This window comes from Musca domestica, unplaced genomic scaffold (genome assembly GCF_030504385.1).
Source record: "Musca domestica strain aabys unplaced genomic scaffold, Musca_domestica.polishedcontigs.V.1.1 9, whole genome shotgun sequence".
NCBI lineage: Eukaryota > Metazoa > Arthropoda > Insecta > Diptera > Muscidae > Musca > Musca domestica.
This window is the reverse complement of record NW_026712435.1, coordinates 5,933,427-5,957,417: the sequence shown is the minus strand read 5'-3', so window position 1 is coordinate 5,957,417 and position 23,991 is coordinate 5,933,427. Positions and strand designations below refer to the sequence as shown.

Sequence of the window (23,991 nt, the reverse complement as noted above, 5' to 3'; positions counted from 1 at the left end):
CAAGTCGCAACATAATCCCTTTCGCTGTAGTCTCGCAAACGCCTTAGTCCGGAACAGTTCTTGAAGTGCACCCATTCTCTGCATCCATTACATCGCACCGAAACAGATCTGTGGTGGATGAAGTTCTGACAAACCGAGCAGAACCACGGTCCGGGGTTTTCCTCAATCCCGGCAAGGACCAATAAAATCCGGAGCAAGCATTCCGGGATATGCTGCTCCCAATGCAGAAAAATAAACAAACACAAACATGTACATACTGGGTTGGCAGCCGCTGGCCGAAACTGGGATCTTGTTGTTTCGGGTCAATCCGGTATCGTAGAACCAGCCCCTGTGGGATTGAGTGATTGAGTTCCATTCTGTGAATATTCTTATTGAATGAGAGTCATATCTCTGCCCCCATACTGTAATTTTAAAAGAACACTATATGTAGGTAGAAAATAAGCAAACAATATTTTCCTATTATTTTATGAACAAAAATTGAGATTGTCCATATTTTCCATTTTTTTCTATTCATTTGTTGATGTCTGCATATATTGATATTGAATGAGAGTCATATCTGCCCTCATCTAATAATAATAATATTTTGAATTATTGGTTATATATACAATGTTATATTTACGCGGTGTTTTCTACTTCAAAATTACAGCACACACAAAAACACATCCTCACCGTCGAAAGTAAGACACACACTCTCTCAATTTAAGCACACGTACACAAATAACACACAATTTGACGACGACATGGTTCGATGTCATCGTCGACACCCTGCATTTATGGAGAACCTCAGACAATGGCACACATGAATCAAAATGAGGGATGTTGTTGGTTGTCATTGCCTATCAAATGCATAGCGCATAATTGAGTAGATAAAACCAGTGTTTCGAAAAAAGCATACAACTACAATTCGTCTTGTGCTGGCCTTTAGTGTGAGCCGCCATAACGACCGATGGTCGCTCTCCGCTCGTATTCATCGATCGTGGCATCAGAATAAATGCCGAATATTATCCCGAAAATTTTCTGGAGGGTGTATAAAAGCCATGGGCACGCAAACTTTTTGGCCGCAGACCTTGGATTCTTCCAACAGGAATGCACTCAGCACGCCTCACCCAAGAATGGTTGCAAAATGAGGTTCCTCGCTTCATTTCCAGCGCACAATGGCCACCAAAATCTCCGGATAGCAATCCGTTGGACTATTGTGTCTGGAGTATTTTGGAAAGCAAGCAAGCAATAACAAGTCGATTTGACGATGTCCATCTGTCTGTTGAAATCACGATACAGCCCACATTATTTGACATAGAGCTTTAATATTTGGCACAGTAGTTTGTATTGGGTATTTTGATGATTTTACCACATTTTCCACGGGTTTGTCTAAAAATGGTATTTGTTGTTTGTAATGGGTTCTAGCTGCAGTTGCGGAACATTGTATATATAGGTCCACGTTTTCGTATAGCTCAAACATATCGGGGTACCTTCGGGTATTTGGTATTTTAACAATTCTAATACATTGTTCGTATTGGTGGGTATTTGATATATAGACCGAATGTATTTTTACTTGTTTTTAATTTCCTTTCTTTTTCTGTTTATTTGTCTCGGTATCACGCCACCGGTATCACGCCACTGGTATCACACCAACATTTTGATCCATTCGAGTCGGATCATTTAGCGAACTCTTTAAAGTTTTTACTAATTGTTGCTTTTTTCTATTTTAAAAGTAGTAGTAGTTCAGTTTCTTTTGTATTGAACATATCTCGAATGCAATAGGTTTTGCATTTTTTGTTTTTAAAAAATATTAACTTTGTAAATTGGTTCTCTAACTCGCGTACTGGTCGCCCTACAATTACCTTAACGCGTGTGTTCTATCATTACATATAATATACAGTCCACGTATAGTCGGTAATTTTGCTAAATAATTGTGTTAAATAAATAATTATTCTAATTACAGAACAAATGATTAACTAATAGAAAAAAAATTCTCAACAAATGTCGACATTTTATCTAGTTTTTCAAATCGTCAGGAAAACCTTGTTATTGTGCCATGGTAAGTCACTAGTGAGAAAAACTATTACAACACTGTTATTATACATCGTTCCCTTTTTTCATTGCAATTCAAAAAATACCAACAATTTCTTCCTATTCCCGACTCTTTGTTTGATCGATTTTGTTGGTTTATTTTCGTTTAATCGCAACAACAAGAATACCCAAATATTCAAAGCGCCTTTTCAACCGTCGTTTTATTAATATTCAAATCTACCGCCCATCTTTTTATCCCCACCTTTCACTGCTAGATCGTTGACGTTGGTTGTTTTGTAGTGAGGTAGTTAACAACTCACATGCGTTGATCGCTCTGCCGACGCTGCTTGTGTTTTATTTCGTTTTTTTTTTTTTTTTTGTAAAAAATTATTTTGAGTTTTTTGTAGCATATAACGGCTAGTCGTTATTGAATTTCGATTGACAGTTATATTTTTCTGTTAAAGCACCCTAAAGCCGGCATTATTATTTATAAATTCAATTTAATTATTTCGAATTCAATCTTTTTTAGCGTTTAGTTTCTAATAGTAATAGATGAATTTTACATAATTTACAAATTTTTCTTATTTTTCTGTAAATTCCACGTAAATGGTTTACGTTTTTCATTGCAAACTAAACAGTTTTTTTCTCTCTTGAGTTTTTCAAATATTAAAAAAATTAAATTAAAAAAAAAATATTTTTTTGTGAGATCATTTTTTGATTTTTGTCGACATTTATTGGGCTTTTTTGGCTTAGGCAATGTCGGTCACTACAATTAAACCAATTTATTCGTGCTTCTGACAATGTTGTCAAGTTTGTATTCTACACCAGCTGCTATAGCTGGGCGTACTTCTCAGATTTTTTTCTACCGCCATAGCAAAATCCAGTGCTAGAAATCGCCAAAAGGAAAATTCTTCAGTTTATTTTTAAAAAAGGAAATGCAGTATTCCTTTTTTTATTAATTTCTAATTAATTTATTAAAGGCAAGTTTATTCACTAGAAACTAGTAAGATTCACATTCATTTAAATAATATTTTGAATCTTATTTGAATATGACAAGGTAAACTACAGAAAAATAGGGAGTTGGATATTATAATTAACAAATAAAAAAACAGTTGGAACAAATTTACAAATACTGCTAAAAAATATGAAAAATACTGCTAAAAAATACGAATTTAATACAATCCCTGTGAATAATGTCGCTAAAATCATGTAAATACCGTATATCTGGAGGTACAGTTATATGGAACTATGCGAAGACCTGAACCTATATGTGCAATTTTCTGTCATATATTTGGGGATTATATCAAAACTAACATCTACTGTGAACGTTCTATGCAAGGATGTTTCTTACATTATGGGAACATTGTGACCATTGTGAGTTTACCTCGATTTAATCGCTTGCAAACGACATGCGTTCCCATTTACTTACATGGACGATATCAAACCATTTCTGAAATCCGTGTTGATGATCAGCCACTCAATAATATATCGACCTGTATGAATTGCTGGTATTCTTGCCTGACTTCAGTAGCAGGACCACCCTGCCCATTGCAAAGCTTCTGAGTCTAATAGGGTGGCTAACGACAAATTGAGGAGCTTGGTTAGGTACTCATCTCCTGGTTCATTCAGTTGCTTCAATATCACCATAGGAATCACTACATAAGGACCAAGCGCTTTGTATGACTTTGTGCTCCTGAGGGAGAGATTGTACTCGGCATGAAATTCTTCTCTTAGCCCTGTCGCTCTCAGGGCACTTTATGAATTGCCGATTATAATAACTCTTCGGATCTGTAAGTACTATACCCTTAATAGTACAGATGTCCGATCATCCATTTTCCAGGGTTCGAAAGCGACTTATGTTACAATGCCTCACATGTTCTAGACCCCTTTTTCGCTTATACTCGCCAACTAACCAGTCTCTGGGATTATTGGAGTCAATATGACGAAGCTCATTTGCTAATACCGTTACCTTTACTGGGAATTTTGGTCTCATTTCAGGTATTCGACCTGCAGGTATATAACGAGCCGCTGCAGCTTTGATTATGTCCTGAAAGCACTTAACTGCTACCTGAATATCAGATTGGTTGGAGAGTTATCTGAAGCGGCGATTGGTATGTTCTCTGAAATCTTCCCAGTAGGCTTTCCCATGGTTATGGAAAGTGCAGCGTTCAGAGAGGGCGTTCACATCTATTTAACGGCGGGATGTACATGTGAATTAGCTCTACCTCGTCGGTTCCAGACTTGACCTCTACCCCTATATTCCATGTATAGGTCTCTAGAATCAAGCTCAGGCGAGGTAGGTCTGTGCTGGACAGAGAGGTGAAATAGGAACGCTAATCCTCCACCTCTGGAGAAACAACTCGGGAAGTGCACTCATGCATCGGTTGCATCTCACCGAGCTCGATCTGAGGTGAATGCGATTATGGCAGACGCCATGATCCGGGGTTGCTCTCAATCCCGGCTCGAAGCAAGAGAATAAGGAGCAAACATTCCGGGTAATGTTTCTCATACATCAGAAAAGTTATGGGCCCCCACAATAGGTCATTTTTAACGTTTTGGGAATTATAAAATATGTACATTGTTTATATCGGTTTAATAGTTTATATCTTGCAACCGAACTTTCGGGTTATAAAACACAGGGGTAAATATTTACCTTTAGAAAAAGGTAAAAAATATAAGAGCTTTTACAAAACTAGAGTTACCCCTTTAAACTAGAAAGCCAGCCGATGACTGCCATAAAAAATTCTCTTATGTATTTATCTCTTAAGCCATGCTTTCGTTTTAGCATATCGGAAACTGTTTGCAAGTTAATTGCATGTGTTAAATATATTAATGTTGATTGCAAAATACCGAAGATATGACCAAATTTTCGTCACATCTATAATTTTAAGAAACATAGAATAAAATTTCACGCTCGAAAAATTAAAAAAAAGAAATGCTTTTAAATCGCTTGAATATATGTTTAAAAACATACTTTAAAGTGTTGACTTACATTGTTCGTGTATATCCAATAAACTGTTACTGAGAGCACTTCTTTTCAACTGCTGCGTTGAATCGGCTGTATTTTGAGCATGCTCATTTGGCTGGGGAGTTTGGTATGGGCATGGGCATACTTCAACATCTGCCACACCACTATCACGATTCTCCGAGTTACCAGTGGCACGTGTTCGAGCCGATTTTTGTCGTTCTAGTTCGGCTTCTATGCGCAAAGCTTCCATTTCATCCATTTCACATATTGACTCCTTTAAATCTTCAGCAAATTTGCAGCGGTCGTGTTCGTTGCGAGCATTAAAAGTCACCAGAATTTTACCGTCTACCTTTTGCGACAACTGAATACAGAATGGATAATTGGGTACGTCCAATAGCGTAACAACCATGCCACTGAGTGGGTAGCTATTGCGAAATGTATACGTTACAGATGACTTTTTCTTGCTGAAAATCTTTGTTATGACTAGCAAATCGTTAAAAAGAAATACTTCCCGCTGATGGACGCCAGGACGTTCCTTTTTATTAATATCAGGGATTTCATACAAACGGCAATAACAAACAAGCCGACGATGTGGAAGAGCTAAATTTGGTTTCTTCCCAACGATAGTGGCTTGCACTTTCATCACCTGTGTGACGTGGTCACTGCCCGGCTTGAATTCATTTGCCTTGACGCGGTCATATATACCAGCCAACATATCTTTGTCAATATCATGACAGTCGTCAATTCCACGTAAATTTTTAATAAAATCTTCGACACGCATTCGACGCTCTGGTTTCAAATTTGGCGTGTGAAGATCGGTATTTAACATAATAATTGCGAAAGCTAGTACAAATATCTATGACACAAAAGAAAAGGAGAAATTAAGCATATAATTAATAAATACACATTAAAAGAATACGATTTGTTGTACTTACCGTATCTGACGATCGCAACCGACCAACAATATCCTGATTGCATTGACAAAAGCGTTGCGAGAAAACTTCCATTAAACGTTCAATTTTTTGAGCTTCACCCGGCATGCGGAAGTACGCCTGGAACTTCCGCAGCGCCACGTCGACCTGCATCCCCGACAAATCGAGTTCCATGGCAAAACAATTGAGCACCGCCATATTGAATGGATTCTGCAAATTGCCCAAATATTCACCGATCATCTGCCGGGACAAGCCCTTGCGTGTAATGAGAAATCGCGCTACGCCTTGTGGCGAATTTTCAAGAAATCCACGTCGTATTAAATAAGTAATTCCTTTCTCAGGCTTTTTGTTAAAAAGATTAAGTCCTACACGATACTGACGCTTGCGAATAGTTTCGGAAACTTTATAATTGGGTGTTTGAACTGGTGGCACAATCATATGATTTTGCTCATGTTGTTCGTGTTGTTCATATTGAGCAGCGCTCGTATGTGAGGAAATTGCGTGATCCTCTACTGCTGATGTACCCGTGGCCAAAGCAGCAACAATTGCTGCAGAGTTATGTGCATGGGCATACGCTGGATCGGAATTGTGAACAAACTGTTGAGAACTATTAAGGTTAGTGCCACGTTTCCACGTATTTGGTGAATTAGATCGATCTGAACCCAAATCACTAATCGCATTACGTTCCACGGATGTAGCGCTCGAGTCACTTCCTGAGCTTTGCACTGATGTTAGGCTACCATTTTCAGCAGATTTGCACAATCCATTAGTACGCATCATCGAAGGTGGCGGGGGTGTTTGGCGCATTATCATCATTTGCTGATGTGCTTGGTGTTGTTGTAGCTGCATTTGGCTATGTTGTTGCGCCGTAATAGAAGAAGTTCTTTTAGGAACTTCTGGTGGAACTTTTTTACGTTCCTGCGACGAGGATGATGAACCCCTGGGGCGCATATATATTTGAGCAGCTGAATAGTAAGGTGTGTGCGGAGACGACCCGCTGTTATTTACCCACGAAACATTAAGAGACGAATCAAGATGGGAGCTGTTTGTTGAGCTGGTAAAACTTGCATCATGTTGTACAGAGTGATAACTGCCGCAGTATGCTGCTATTTGGTTTCCACTTATGTTTTGTACAGCATAATAGTGGGGTTCCGCTGCATGTAACAGATTAACATGTGGGTGACTCGAAACACTCCCACCCGCGGAAGTACAACTGGTTATAGAAGTGTTGGACATCCCTGCAAAATATATACAAATTAAATTTTGAAAATATAAATCACTCTCACTATCCTTACCGGACTGACAACGCGGTATTGTACCTCCGTCCACATTCCGCCTCTCACGCATTGATAATGAGCGTGTCGGTGGCGTTCTCGACCCGGAAGACATGGGCTGATGACCACTTACAGCTCCAGGTGGACCAGCCATTATAGTGACTCGGGGATGCTGCTGTTGGGTTCCTGCCGAATTAATATTTGAGCCATCTGAGAGTTGAGATTCAATACTACCAACATAGGCTGAAGAAACAGATGTATTGACTAAGGTGTCATCTACCGTCCCACTACCGGCTCCCACAACCATGGTCCTCCGACTCAGGCGTTTCTCGGCTTTCGCCATTGCTGTGATAGATGCAAACTTTTTAACCATCATATAGTGACGAAAGGCTCTTTGTATTGTTACAGCAGCGTTTCTAGCTCTCACTCCGCCGTATTTACGTTCCAACAACTCGATTTGCTTTTCAAGTAAATCTTGCGACAGTTCGTACCTGGGAATGACAGATTATGTAGCACGTTTACTATATTTCTAAAAAAACTCAAACAGAAATTTTGCCCATTATTCTAAGGCAATTGGAGCATTATTTGCAAAATAGAATGCTAAGACTATTGTATTATTTCTTCCAAAAGTAAAACATGTACATTTGTATTTATATATGTACGTATTTACATTGGTCTCATGGTCTTATCACAGTCAAAGAATGCGTTGTCGTTCGATAAGATAACAATTTTAACGTCAATTTATTGGCAAAGCAAAACAAATTTCAACAAAACTGAAACAGAAACCTACTTCAGATTACTCCAGACACACACTCAGCAGAACATAATAGAAAGTATTCAGTGTGATGTGAAAATTTTATTATCGCATAGTGCAATTGTAAAATTACTTTATAAGAAACTACATTATTAATAAGCATATCTATTTGATAGTTTAAGTAATCCTAGAGCAAATTTTACAGATTTAATTTGGTAATTTTGCAGTATCGTGTCGAACGATCAGTTAGATCTCAACAGGATTTTTTTTTGTAATTGTCGATATTTGGGGAAAGTCTAGCATTCAAGCCAACATTTTAACCGTTGCAATCACTTTAATATTTTGGTTTCAGAAAATCAATTTTCCTCTGTCGATTAGAAAAAATAATAAATAATTATAAACTACCACCAAACATTTTTATTTTTAACGGAAAATGAAATGCGTTTCCATTTATATTTTATCTTAGGCGTGTTTGATCTGCTTCCATTACTATAATATTAAAATGTTTGATGATATCTTCTGCAAGTTTTCTATTGATAGCATACGTTTTAGATATTCTTCTAGAAAGATCTTGAGTTCACAGAGAAGTAATGTGGTACGTTATGTTTTACGACTACTTAATCCCTTATGCCCTGAATGCAAAATTGTACGTAAAAATCGGAATTTCTAGCCTAGATGGTTAATATGGTAAAACCAGTGTCGTAGCCAGAAATGATTTCGAAATCATATCGTTGGACCCAACCGACAAAAAAAAATTAGATTTTCAAGTAAAATGCTCTAAGAATATGAAAAAATGAATTCACAAAACTCAAAACTGAAACATAAAATATATTAAATTTTTAAAAAAATGTGCAACAAATTTGATGATTCCAAGACTCCTTTTAAATTATTCTATTTTTATTTTTGCTATCATCGAAATCCACTTGTTCCGGATCTTTTAATTATTGTTACTTTTGCAAACATTTTATAATCAGTGATATGGATGTAGTCAAAAATTGCAAATTGCATTTTTCATAACTTTGTGTGGACTGTGCATTTCAAATGCAACAGCGGAATAACTACTATATATAAAAGGTATTGTAATTAGTTTAGCTTAGTAGAACCAAGGCATACGAACCATCATTTTCAGTCTTAATTTTAAGTGATATTCAAAATTTATGAATTCTTTAATACTGAACCGAATACTTAATTTATTGCAATAAACTTACGCTGACTGTGTCCTAGAACGTTTCAAGACTTCGCTGCCATTACGTATAGATGTTTTCTTATTCACATTTTGTTGGTGAATGGATGATGGGGATGTACCAGGACCACCACAACCTGTTCCAGTTCCAACTCCACTGCCGGCCATAACTACTGCTCCGCCGTGGTGATAGTGGTGCTGATGATGACCGTGTACATGATGAATGTTTTTATGATGTACATGTTCATGTGTGCTTATATGATGAGCATAATGCAAACCACCTGTTTGATAATAAATAGAACACATTAAAAGTCTTGGAAATAAAACCCAAGTAAAATTTCTGTCATTACCACCATGCACATTTATTGGCAGATGTTGTTGCTGCTGCTGCTGATGGCACGATGCATACGATTGTGGATGCTGTTGGAAGATCATTGCAGGCTGATTATCACTATGATAATTCATTGAATTTACTGAATTTGTGGATACGGTCGATGGTACATATGGTTGCTGTAGGTAAATATAACCTCCGCTTTCCGAGCCGGATGTGTTTGAGCCTGGAATTCCGGCAACACCATATTGTGCCGATCCACTGCGTTCAATGGGTTTCTGAGGAAAGCTGTAAGTATGGAACAAAAGTATGCACATTGATTAAAAACAGAAGTTAATTACGGAGAATATGTTTTCTTCATTTTTCTAAAAATATTCATCAAACCCAACCTGTCCCCAATTATAAATCCGGATATGCAAATAATCATTTTCTGTTTCTTTTCTCTTTCTACAATAGTTTCGGTGTTCACAAAGGAACTTCCTTTTTTAGTGTTTCATTTTTTTGAACAAACACATATATCATTTTTTATTCATATCACAACACAGACTGTTCAATTTCTATTATCCTTCCATCAGACATATAACGAACAACAACGACAATGTTTGTCGCCTAACTTGTATATTTGGAAATCAGTAACACATAATGCACATACGCATGTGTTTCGGATGTTATCGCATCCACAGTCTAAAACTAACTAAACCGAGCATTGGCTTCTTCGACACCACAGCTGTAGAAGATGCACACAGCCGACACACACAGCCAAGTACACACTCTAACGTACACATACATAAGCGAAAACAGATGTGATGGCGAGGACTAAGAGTCACTTAAAGGATTCCACAGTCTGTGGAAACACATTTAATATAGCGATGCATGCATTTATGTATGTATCACTGTATTGTCCTGCCGTCAGCAAGGTACAGTGTCTTAAGAGCCAGTCAGTGCCATGAAGAAAATGAATGTATTAGTTATTTATGAACACCAATCTAAAAAACAAGCACAACTTTGTTTTCTAATCCTATTCATGATTTATAAGTGCTGAGAATAGTTTTGCAAAGAATCTCATTTGTAAGTAAATTCACAATACTACGTTCAGCAATTAAATCTAACATCCAAAACGTAGTATATCGCTACCTGGCTGGCACAGGTAACGACGTGAAAAGTATAAACTGTATGTGGTAAACCTGCCAGGTGTATTGTCGAAACAGATCCAGGTAAATTCCAGTATAAGTAGAAGGCAAGTGAATGTATGTCTACACAATCACAACAAGTTGGTGGCAAAGCGAACGAACTTTAAAAAACAATACGCTACGGGTGTGAAATCCTTTGAAGCCTGAAACATCTGCTCATAACAATGTGTATGTTTCCCCAATCATTCTAAAAACAACAGTTTCTGCTTCGTCTTTTAATGCTATTGAGTAGGTATATAGTGTGTATCCATATAAATTGGTGCAGGAATATACTTCACACAAACACACAAATCTACGTACATTAAAGAAAGCAGCTGTAAAGGTTGTTCCTGCGCCATCGTATTTTATAAATAAATACAGTTCGGTCCAAAACTGTGTAACCAACAATCCATTCTTTGTAATCCATTTAATTGATTTTGTATTAATAGATACAACATTTAAAAGGATATTGCCCAGTAAAAGAGAGCGAAATGCGGAAGTAATTTTGGCACTTGTGTGTTGAGAGTGTACTGCACATTTGTTTGATGCAGCAAATTGTTACTGGAAGTCGTTTTGTCACTGTCATTTCTCAGTGAAGTGCTACTTTCTAATTATTCAAATGTTTAAACCGAACATATTTATAAATATACTAGCTGACCCAGACCGCGTTGCCGGTCTGTAGTTTTAGTCTTTAATGCATAGTTTTTAAAGCATAATAATTCACAGACACACTGGCTCACATAGGTCACAGTTTTTAGTATAAATGATGACTCGACTAAAAGTAGACTAAACACACATTTTAAGCCAAATCGATTCGAAAATATAATCAAAACCCTCGAAATAGGTAAAATCAGGAGGCACCTTTATATGGGCGCTACTCCAAAACATTGACTTTAAAATTTTTCCCCGAAGAGGTCTTCTATCCCTTAGGAACCAACTTGCCAAATAAGGGCAAAATCAATTGAAATTGTGACCAAGAACCTGTATATAGTTATACCAAAGCATGGTCCTATACTTATAATTATTTGAAAGAATCTCTTCTTCTTTCTACAATCTTGAATTACCAACATTTAAGGAATACATATTTTGTACAAATGATTCTTCATGTAACCCATAGGACTGCATCAAATTTAAAACTCTATCTTAACTTTTGCGGAGTATAGAGGAAAACATTTGAGGCCCTTTGTGTATGGTTAAGCTATATAAAATGGACCCTAAAAAAGTTTGACCAGGAAACCCCCTCTTTTGGGATTTTTATCTACCAACCGAAAAATTTCCCAACCTCATGATTTTCTGCGACGCAGTGTAATTACTGACGATCCCCTCTTTTGGGATTTTTATCTACCAACCGAAAAATTTCCCAACCTCATGATTTTCTGCGGCGCAGTGTAATTACTGACGATAGCACATAGTCCCCGTATGACGTTACCTGGGAATGAATGAATCCTTTTCTTACTAAATTTTCAATTCGCTCCACTATTTTGTATAGTACGCATATTACATTGCCTCTTTATATTCGGTAGTTCACTGATTGCAGTCTCAATGAATTTTGACTTGGATGGATTATTTCCATTTCTACCATTTTTTTGGAGTTTCCGATCTCAGGATCGATAGTAATTTCTAAATAGAAATCCTGGAAATATGACTTTAATTTAACTATCATAAATAAGGTGTCATCGGTTTAAAAAAGTTAGAAGCCTTATAAAGTATGTTAAATAGTAGAAATATTTGTCGATTAAATTATGGCATGTTGTTGTTACAACAGTAATTTAAAATTTAATGTTTGGAGTACATATTGTGAAATCAATCCCGGCATTAACTGTTTAAAAGCACGTTGATCTTTTAAATGTTTTGATGCTTCGAAAAGTATTTTTTAATCAAAATTTAAAATGTTGGTATGGCAACCATATAACGGCATTTAAAGAAAATATGCAAAATTTCTCGTTTTTTTTTTCAAGAAGAATTTTCAATTCCAAAAGGCATTCTTAAACCATTCTACACAAAATTCCATATCCAAATAGAACATTTAATTTCAGTTTTGCAATTTTTCTAAAGACTTTTCTCAATTTTCTTTCTAGAGACTTTTCTGAATTTTCTTTCTTGAAAACGTTTCCAGTGTAATTACAAATAACCAAAAGAAATATGAGTTAAATCGGACCAGTCACCCTCAACAGAAGTTTACTATACTTTTTTAATTTTTTTACATATAGATCTAAAAACGCTCCTCTGACCCACACAGATACCTAGTCTTGGAGGGAGAGTCAAGATTACGTTGCATACTAACTGTGGAACAGATATCTTCATTATTTTGGCCAATATTAGCATTTTAGGTAAATCGAAAATGGACGTAAACTTGGGCGTGATCACTTTTTCACTACATAAAATCCAAACTCGTGGTAGGACGAACATTAAACATAATATTCCAATTGTTTCAGCAGTTCTGAACTGATTCAATAATCTATATATATATAAATCAATTTTTGTTTCTTGGTAACGGAATCAGTTGAAAACGGCTGGACCGATTTGCATAATTTTTTGTAAAAACTTTCGTCATACCCCGAGTTAGGTTTTTAAAGAAAAAAAATATAGACCACGCTCACTTTTGCGCCCACAATTTTGATTTATCTAAAATCCTTATATTTGCCATATAGAGGTGATATCGGTTTGAAAATTATTGCACGAGATACTGTTGACTTTCCATCCCCCTCTAAGTATTTATTTGGGGCTGAGGAACTGTCGTTGTCAGTACTTTTTAATCTATATCTATCTATATATAAAAGAATGTTGTGTTAGTTACTACGCTTATAACTTAAGAACCGCTGGACTGATTTTAACGATCCATACAAATTCGGAATTGTCTCCTCTCCGAAAAGGATAATATACAAAAAAATCGCGTAAAAATATGATATATTAACATATTAAAAAGTAAGTCAAAATAGAAAAAAATCATGCAAAATAAAACATTACTATTGTACATTTCAAAAGTTTCAATGAAAGACTTTTGAAATGTACAATAGTAATGTTTTATTTTGCATGCTTTTTTTCTATTTTGACTTACTTTTTTCTAATGTACATTTGTAGTGCTTTTTATATTTTATTTTTGAATTCAAATATTAATACCAATTTATTTCATTGACTTGATTTCTTGAGAAATGAAATTGATGGCGAGTTACATGGAAGTGTAGTACCGAATTATGTGGTGGCGAAACGGAATAGATGATGTCGGAATAATTTAATGGAATCGAATTTTAAAATAGAAGTACATTGTATTGACAAACTATATAAGGATCTTTAAACATTTGCTGTAAAAAATCAGCGAACAAGTTGAAGATTTTTTCAATGTGTTATTCTTCTTTTGTCAATTTTTTTTCAATTTGTATTATCTAATTGAATTCAGGAAATTTTTTGTGAACAAAATAAAGAATAATTTTTCACTATATACAAATTTTCACCAAAAAATGAAATAAGTGGGAAATACGATGTTAACTGACATCTACCTTTCAACTCCAGGGCCGACATCGTGGTTCAGCTGGAAGATGCGAACACATTTGAACAAACAAAAATTACCGAAGAAGCCTAATGGGGCTCATTTCAAAGCGTGGAACTACTTCTTTCCTGTCACAATAATCCGTCCAATGTACAATCAGAAAAATACCGAAGTCACCCCAAGTCCACTTTCACATCTAATTGGTGGTCAGAAAAGAAAATTTTGTTTTCTATTGAATTTGTAACCCCCAAGAGAATATTGGTTGGGCCACGTTTTGGTATAACCCTTATATAAATGTATCCCTGATTTCAGCTGTGACCGTGGTCTTGGCCACGTTTTTCAACTGATTTGGCCATTATTTGCTGTATTTACGCTACTTTGTGAGTAGAGAACCATCTTACAGGAAAATGTCAACCTACGTAAATATTTTGGTACAGTCCCCAGGCCCGCCGATCTATAGTGATGTTTACCGATTGGCGGACAACAACGCGGGTATTGTTTAATCGTCATTGATTTTTACTATGCACAAGAACATAGACTTTTTGGGGACTCTAATGCGCAATTTGAGGTGCTATGATAATGGGTGTAAAAGCGTAATTAAGTTTGACTATTCAGAAATTATTTTGCCCTCCTTCCATAGTTATTTATTTCTATTTAGTCGAATCAATATTTATATTAAAATTTGTTCGTTTGAAATATTATGCTATGCAAAATTTGCATTAAAGATTAAAACTACGGGCCGGCAACGCGGACCGGGCCAGCTAGTATTATATAAATTATATAAATCGGTCCATCCGTTCTCAACTGATTCCTTACCAACGAACAACAATTGATTTTTATATATATAGATTAAGTATATAGGCACATTCAAAGCTTTTAGAAGCATATTTCCCCATTCACAATTTTTTTCCAGTATACTATTAAACATTCTGTATCGACTACTGTTTGAAGACTTGTTTTACACGTAATTTGAATTCTTAAACAATTATATTGTCGACAAATTTGTTTGGGATAAATTCGTACCACAAAAATTATTTTCATCAAGACTGATTTTCAAGACTAAGCAAGAGGGAAAAAATCTTGCAACTTGCATATAAGGGGTAATCCAACGATTTTCTCCAATTAGTTATTTGAAAGATAATTTGTTTTATATCTCCGCTGAACCAATATGGTTATGAATACGCATTAACAACGTTAGGAAATAATACGACGTTACTTTAAAAATCATAGTAATATTGCAGAAGGTGTGCGAAACAGGTTACGTAAATAAACTTTATCAAACGTTTGCAATCGTTCCGTTCTGTATTTTCTCGAAGTACGAAACGAAGCAAACCCGATATTAAGATAACATCTTTCGTTTGTAACATCTCTAAATATTCGTCGCAAGCCCCATAAAGCATATATATTGATTTAACAATGTTTGTATTCTCCATACAACGCTGCATTCCAATATCCGGTATTTTGATGATTATAATCACACTGTTTCACGGAACTGTCTCAAATTTGGTATTAGGAATCACTATCACTAGGAGCTGAACATTTTCTGTATAGGCCCACATTTTCTATTGGATTTATATAAAATTTTTAGTTAGTAATAATTTCTGACTCCAGTGGCGGAACATTGTGTATATAGGTCCACTATTTTCAACACTGAGAATATAGCGTTACCTCCAAATGTTCAATATTTTGATTATTTGAGCCACATTTTTCACTCTTTACATTTGGTATTTTTTGTATGTTATGGATTTAACCCTTTGTGCCTACATAGATCCACGTTTTCCTATAGCCCCTATATAATAATACTTCCAGAGATTTGGTATTTTTATGATTTAAGTCACATTTTCTATCCGATTCATTCAGTATTTGTAGTTTTTAATGGGTTCGTTTGCCGGTGTCAAAGCCTTATCCATATTGATCCATGGTTTCTATTTAACGATACCGAACGATATCAGGTGTTTGATGATTCTGGACAAATTTTTCCACGAAATTATGTGTTAAAATTGGTATATAAGCAATTAGCCTTCCTTGTAGTTGAAAATTGTCTACATAGGTTCTCGTTTTGGTATTGCGCCCTTATAACGGTTCCACACACTTTATCATGTGATCCCACTGTTATTTGCATTTAAAGTGGAACACTTATTTGGGAAATGATTTGTTTTCTCGTGGAACAAAATGGCAAAATTGAAAATTGTACTTTTTTGTTTCATTTATACATATAAATTAGAAATTGCAACATTTTTGAATTCTTTTTATCTTTTTCTGGCGGACATATTGATTTGTATTGACAAATCGGCAGATTTCTAGCAGTTCATATTTGCAATTTTCTTAAAAAAGAGAATAAAACTACCTTACACTCTGAGAAAGAAGTTTCTGGGCTGTTCTTGAAAGAAGGTTTGAAGTAAAAATTAAAAAAAAAATAAAAAACTTTAAGCAATTTTATTTATTTATAAAATTTTCTAAATTAGTGGAACAAATATTATATTAGGCAAACTAAACAATTAATTCGTAATTTTTTAAACGGCAGTAAGAGAATACACACGCTTACGTACGTAGAAGCCCACGTCTGAACCATATATAACGGTACCTACTAAGATTCAGAATTTTGAAGAACCCAACCACAGTTCCCAAATAAAATTATTATTTAGCAATTTCTCAGTGGATAAAAACACCACAAATTGCCAATATATGACCACTTTTTGACATAAGCCCCTGTAGCGTCTATTGCTTTTTTAACGTTTCAAAGTTCTGATTAGGATAAGTAATAAAGAACATTAACTGAGTAGTCAGAAAAAAATATTTTATTTGTTGAAAATCTTTCTAAAAGGATAGAGATAAGAGTAATTTGTATAAATATATAAAAATCGAAATGTTTTCTTTCTTGAGTGGACTGTATTTCAACTTAGCTGGTAAATTAGCTGCAACCAACTTCAGACTACTTCCGACAGCTGTTTATTCCATTATTCCAGTGACAGCTCATTATATTGTTTACAAGCATTCAAAAGCATTTTGGTGAGAATTTTCCAGAAAAAAAGTTATTCGAGATGGAATTTAATCGTACCATCGCTCGTTACCGTGATACGTTGCGTAGGATGACGTCAAGGAAGTGGACGGAAGAAACATCAGCAGAAATGGTTCGAAAAGTAAAGAAGCGACTTGATCAAAACCTGCATCGCAGTGGCCAAAAAATGGCTCGTGAGCTGAACATATCGCAATATTCCATTCGTCAAATATAGAAAAATGTGCTCGGGATAAAGCCATTGAAATTGCAAAAAGTGCAATAACTTACACCGCAACAGAAAGAACTCAAAAGAGCTAAAGTTTGTAAACAAACAAAATGATCGTGTTTACTTGCCAAGCGCCGACCATGGTGATGGTGTGGGCCGCCATAACAGCCGATGGTCACTCTCCGCTCGTATTAATCGACCGTGGCATCAGAATGAATGCCGAATATTATCGCGAAAATATTCTGGAGGGTGTATTAAAGCCATGGGCACGCAAACATTTTGGCCGCAGACCTTGGACATTCCAACAGGAATGCACTCAGCACGCCTCAACCAATAATGGTTGCAAAATGAGGTTCCTCGCTTCATTTCTAGCGCACAATGGCCACCAAAATCTCCGGATACCAATCCGTTGGACTATTGTGTCTGGAGTATTTTGGAAAGCAAGGTTGGCACTAAAAAAGTACCAAAATGTCGATGACTCAAGCAAGCGCATCGCCGGGAATGGACCAAAATACCGAAGAGCAACATTCAGGCAGCGGTCAAGGCCATAATTCGTGCCAAAGGTGACCAACTAGAACAAATCTAAACTTATTCTAAAATGTAATGTTATTTCCGACATTTTTTGCTTTCATTCAATAAAATTAAAAAATATATATATGAATTTCTAACTGATTCCCTAAAAACGCTTTCATTGTCTTCAATTGGCTCATCAGTCAAAATGGAAGAAGAGGCCAATAACTCCACCAGCATAGAAAACTAGTTCAAAGCCGCCCCAAAACAAGTTGTTTCTGTAATGACTATCCTAACCATTTAAAAACAAGTAAGCAAAGGCTACAGTCGAGTGGGGCCGACCGTTGAATACCCTACAACACTACAATAAACGATACAGTGTATATAGGCGAGATACTCGAAAGAATTCCACAAGATATTGTGACAAATAATAAAAGAAAACCATCAGATTTCGTTCTCTAATTTTCGAATAATAGCAACTTAAACTAATTTGCTCATTTCCAATTTATTTGTAGATGTTGAACGTAAATGGTCTTCCTAGATCTGAAACCATATATAGTCTCTCAGAAGTGGCAAAAGATTAACATTTATTATTAGTTTTTGACTGAAACGCATCTATATGAGATACAGACATTTGACTAAATTCTTCAACGAAATCGGCGTTAACGAAATAGTCAGAAGTGCGGCTTTCCTGCACTTGTGAATTCTCCAAAAAGTCACTGGAATGGACATTTTCTTATTTTGTCTACAAAAGTTGGCAAAATATTTCACACATTGAATATTTTTGGATGGCCATCCAAAACTGCTTGGCTTTTGCAATGACCGGTAACACCCATTCAAATGTGCGTGAGGATCGGGCGATAATTACGACCTGCTGACAATTTTGAAGTTTTTTTGGTCCATTTCAACCGCTAAATATATGGCGATCATATCCAAAAAGAGTAGGCTTCTATTCTGACCCTCATTTTATCCCCATGCAAAATTTCGTAAGGATCGGGCCATAAATGCGATCTGTATATGATATCTTGATATCCTAACTACTTAGTTTTGTTAGCTATAGAAATATTACCAAATGTTTAATTCAAAATGAAAATATGCCAAAAATATGACAAAAATTGAAAAAATATGAAAAAATTTTACAAAATCAATATTTTCATCCTTAGAGAGATATTTTTATGCGATTTTTTTAGACGTTTTTTCTTTCCTGCCAAGAGGTCATTCTGAATTAATGAGAACTGTCGAAATCAGTTCAGCCGTTCTCGAAATATAAGAGATCTTTCAAGCATATCTTCTTTAATAGACATATATATCGCACATATTTTGCTATATATTCGATTTGTTGGATCTTAACATCAATGTAAAGATCAGAAGTAACCTTGTCATGGCTTTGTGATTTCGCCGGGATTTAAAATATTCGCGTTTTAATGAAAAATTTTGAATTTTTTCAACAAAAAAGATATGGTCTATTTTAGACGCTAAATATTATCCGATGACCACCCAAATTGGTAGGCTTCTTCCCCGCCCTAAACTCTAGCTACATGCGAAATTCCGCGTCGATTGGTCTATAATTGCGGTCTGTATAGCTACTGCAAAATCCGACATTTTTTCAGTATTTGGTCCATTTCAACCCCTAAACCTTTGGCGATCATCTCCAAAAGAAATAGGGTTCTATTCTGACATTAACCCCACCTACATTTCAAATTTCGTGAAGATCGGGCCATAATTGCGACCTGTAGAGTGATTACAAATTAACATGGACAGACGGACAGACGGACAGACGGACGGACGGACATACATAGCTAGATCGACTCAGCTCGGCGAGCTAGGAAGATCCATATATACTTTCCTATATGGGAAACCAATATTTCGAGGTGTTACATAAATTCTGGCCCAATCAAACTTATAATACCCCCAACACATAGTGTTGTAGGGTATAAAAATGATAGAAAAAAACATTCTATACTAAAGTACAAAATTTAAATGTTTGGGACCTTCTCGAGATTGCAATATTTGGCATACAATTGTGCCAATAGTTTGGATAAGCAATAAATTGGAAATATATTTTTACAAAATAACTTCCATAAGTTCTTTATTCCAAAGACAGGCATCATCTTTATAGAGTTAAGACAGGCATCATTGAATTATAGAGAGCGCCTCAAATAATTCATTCATTAACGTCAGATGCAGAAAACGTCAGATGCAGAAGACAGACTCATGGTCAGAATGAGTAAAGCTGACTTCTTCCTGCCATCTACGCAGGTGAAGTTGAAAATAGAGTCAAATCACAACGTCCAAATTCAGTAAGGACCGTATTTATTTAATGTCTTTGGAAACGACGGTAGACCATGTGTACGCCGACCAATAAGCAGTCACCTTTATCCCAATTAAAAAAGTAAAAAACATTAAGTTCGGCCGGGCCGAACTTTTAATACCCTCCACCTTAGGGTAATGGAAAAACTAGAACCAATTATGACCATTAGAAATACCAATTTTTAGACATATTCGTGGGAAAATTTGCAAAAATCATCAAAATACCGAATATCGGGAGGTACCGCTATATAGGGCTATACAAAAGCGTGGACCTATACATACAATATTTCGCAACCGGAGATAGAAATCATTATGACCAACAAACTCCAATTTTTAGACAAATTCAAGATAAAATGTGACAAAAACCATCAAAATACCGAATACCGGAAAATACCGTTAGATGGAGGCTATACCAAAGTGTGGACCTACACATACAATGTTTCGGCGCACGATCTAGGACCCATTATGACCTACAAATACCAAATTTGAGACAAATCTGTTAAAAAGTGTGGGAAAACTCATCAAAATACCGAATATCGGGAGGTACCGTTATATGGGGGCTATACCAAAACGTGGACCAATACATGCAAAGTTTCGCCACCGGAGATAGAACCCATTATGACCAACAATTACCAATTTTTAGACAAATTCATGACAAAATGTGGCAAAAATCATCAAAATACCGAATATCGGGAGGTACCGTTATATGGGGGCTATACCAAAGCGTGGACCTATACATGCAAAGTTTCGCCACCGGAGCTAGAACCCATTATGATTAACAAATACCAATTTTTAAACAAATCCATGAAAAAATGTGGCAAAAATCATCAAAATACCGAATATCGGATGGACATCTTTAAATCGTCTTAGAATTTTATGCTGATTATGAATATATATACATTATGGGGTCTACGACGAATATTTAGGGATGTTACGAACGAAATGACAAAATTAATGTTGACCTTTCCAAGGTGGAGGGTATAAAAAGCAAGTAAGCAAAGGCTATAGCCATGCGGGCCGACCTTGCGATACCCTACAACACTACAATATGTTAAAAGCCCCCTTATGTACAAATCCGTTTTGGAAAATTTCACTTTTGAAATTATGTCACGGGACACTTTTTTTAGATTGTATACTTTTATCCAAAGAGGACATTCTAAATTGACAAAATTTATCAAAATCGGTCCAGCCATTCATAACATATATGCATTCTAGCTAACATCCCCTTCCTTTGTATATACACATTGTATATATTTTGATATATATCCGATATATTTACTATCGGCATCTAACTGACGGACTGAATTGACCTATTGGTCTATTTGTGATTTGGCCGGAATTAAAAATATTCGCGGTTTAGTGAAAAAATTGATTTTTTAAACACAAATGATATGGTCTATTTCACCCACTAAATATTACCCACTAAGCCCATGCTAACTTCCGTGTCGATTGGTCTATAATTGCAACCTGTAGAGTAACTACAAATTCAGGAATTTTTCAGTTTTTGGTCCATTTCAACCCCTGAATATTATGGCATCATCACCAAAAGCAATGGGCTTCTATTCTGGCCCTTGTCCCACCTCCATTCTAAATTGCGTGAAGATCGGACCATAATTGCGAGTGATTACAAATTATCATGGACAGACGGACGGACGGGCATACATAGCTAGATCGACTCAGCTCGGCAAGATAGGAAGATCCATATATACTTTCCTACACGCAGAAAAATACACGTTCGAAATATGTTTGGATCCAAGTATGTATATATTTGGGGCTGCTTGCAAACAAATATATATTTGGATGGAAACATATTATGCTTGGGTCGAGGTATATATGTGTTTGCAACATTTTGTAACATATTTAAATTTTAATTGTTTGGGTTCAAACATTTTTTTTATGTTAGAACATATTTTGTAGCGGGTGAGAGAAATTTTTTGTGAAACAGAGCGTAACAATAGCGCTCTCACACATTTTTTAACAAAGGGCTGTTTGTATAGTGCAGCAGAAGACGCAAAAGCGAGGACAAGGGGGGTGAAAACGTTGTTTTTGCTGCGCGTCAAAACACTTGTGTTTTGTTATTTGTTGATGCTGTTGCGTGGAGAATGTTGAAAATGTTTATAGGTGCGGTTGTAAGATTTAGAAGATTTTCTAAAAGAATTTTAGTTTTATTTAATTCTTTGGTTCCTCTTCTATTCAGCTTACGATCTCGTCACTTGGGTAAAAAAGTTTTTTGCCATAGAAGTTATTTTTTAAAATAACTTCAGGGGAGAATATCCCAGCAGTGTGACCGCTGGAAATTTTCAAAAAGTATCACAAAAAGTATCATTTCTTGAAAAAAGTGGCACATATCATTTTAAATGGTGGCACAGAAAGTGACACAATTTATTTCACATTTTATTTAAAAAATAACAGTTTAGAACAAAACAACAAATTCATCTATATGTAATACTATATAGTAATAATACATGTATGTACATATTGCATATTTAACCAGTAAAGAAAGTCTTAAAGTCGGGCGGGGCCGACTTTATGATACCCTACACCACTTTGCTAATTTAGTAGCGCTCCGCATAACAATTAAAAGTTTTTATGGGAGAACTCAATCATACACGCTATGATTATAATTATAATTTAAAGTTCAAAGGACTAAATGTGCCGAAGCATTTGTATCTTTTAAATTTGGACTTGTTTTGCCCATTTGGTGCACAATTAGTTTGAAATCGGATAAAGATATATATGTGAGCTATATCCAAATCGGAACCGATCTCGATAAAATTTGGCAAAGATATTTCTGAGCTGTATTTGATATATTTCCCTGAATATCGTTGTTACGGAGTGCATATTACGGCTGTGGGTAACAAATATAACAAATCGGATGAACAGTATATATGGGAGCTATAGCTATATCTGAGCCGATCTTCACCAAATTTGACATACTAGCTTCTAGACTCAATTCGGTCGTAAGTGCAAATTTTGTCCCATTTGGGCAGATATTACACGTTTGGTGCACAATAAAAGGCAAATCGGACGAAGATATATATGGGAGCTATATCTAAATTTTGACCGATTATCTCCAATTTCAATAGATTGGTGCAAAATTTCATCCGGATAGGGTAATAAATGCGAACTGTACTTTGTTTTCAAAAATACATGGACAGACGGACAGACAGACGGACGGACGGACATGCATAAATCGACTCAGAATGTGATTCTATGCAGATCATCAAAAGGAACTATGGGTCTATCTAGTTTCCTTTTGCCTGTTACAAACAAATGCACAAAGACAAAATACCCTGACCACCTTTTGGTGTAGGGTATAACAAGTAAACAAAGCTGTAAGTTCGACCGGGCCGAATAGCCTCCAACAATTTTCCCAATTTTCAAAAAAATAAAAATCTTAAAAATATCGAATGTAGCCGGATATTAGGGTCTATACGACGACGTGGATCTGCATACGCAACTTTTGTCATAAGCCTGCACAGACAATTTTCTGGCATAGAATGTAGTCTCCATTACGAACTTCAAATACAAAATTTAAAATAATTACGGTAAATAATGCAGCTAAAATCAAGAAAATACTGTATATCGGGGGTACCGTAATATGGGGGCTATACGAAGATGTGGACCTGCACGAAAAATTTTCTGTCACAGGCTGTAATATCCAATACGAACTTCAAATGCGAAAATTGAAACAATTCCGGTAAATAATGTCGCTAGAATCATCAAAATACCGAATATCAGGGGGTACCGTTATATGGGAGCTATACGAAAACGTGGACCTGCACAGACAATTTTCTGTCATAGGCTGTAGTAAAGTAATTGAAAATGTCTTTTAACAG

At 35.9% G+C, this 23,991-nt stretch overlaps 1 protein-coding gene across 10 annotated transcripts in view; it reads right to left on the bottom strand.

The window, feature by feature from the left end:
- LOC101896486 (uncharacterized) overlaps window positions 1–23,991 on the bottom strand; it is a 92,602-nt gene that overhangs the window by 6,166 nt on the left and 62,445 nt on the right. For 6 of the 10 annotated variants that reach the window (XM_059131714.1, XM_059131720.1, XM_059131719.1 and 3 more), the window contains exons 2-6: window positions 9,472–9,740; window positions 9,147–9,402; window positions 7,206–7,675; window positions 5,914–7,148; window positions 5,003–5,834 (exon numbers count right to left, since the gene is read on the bottom strand). In XM_059131714.1, the coding sequence (XP_058987697.1) occupies window positions 5,003–5,834; window positions 5,914–7,148; window positions 7,206–7,675; window positions 9,147–9,402; window positions 9,472–9,740 (3,062 nt within the window). Of the gene's footprint in view, window positions 1–5,002; window positions 5,835–5,913; window positions 7,149–7,205; window positions 7,676–9,146; window positions 9,741–9,841; window positions 10,145–23,991 lie in introns of those variants that run through there. The other 4 variants (XM_059131715.1, XM_059131717.1, XM_059131716.1 and 1 more) reach the window with 2 other exon arrangements.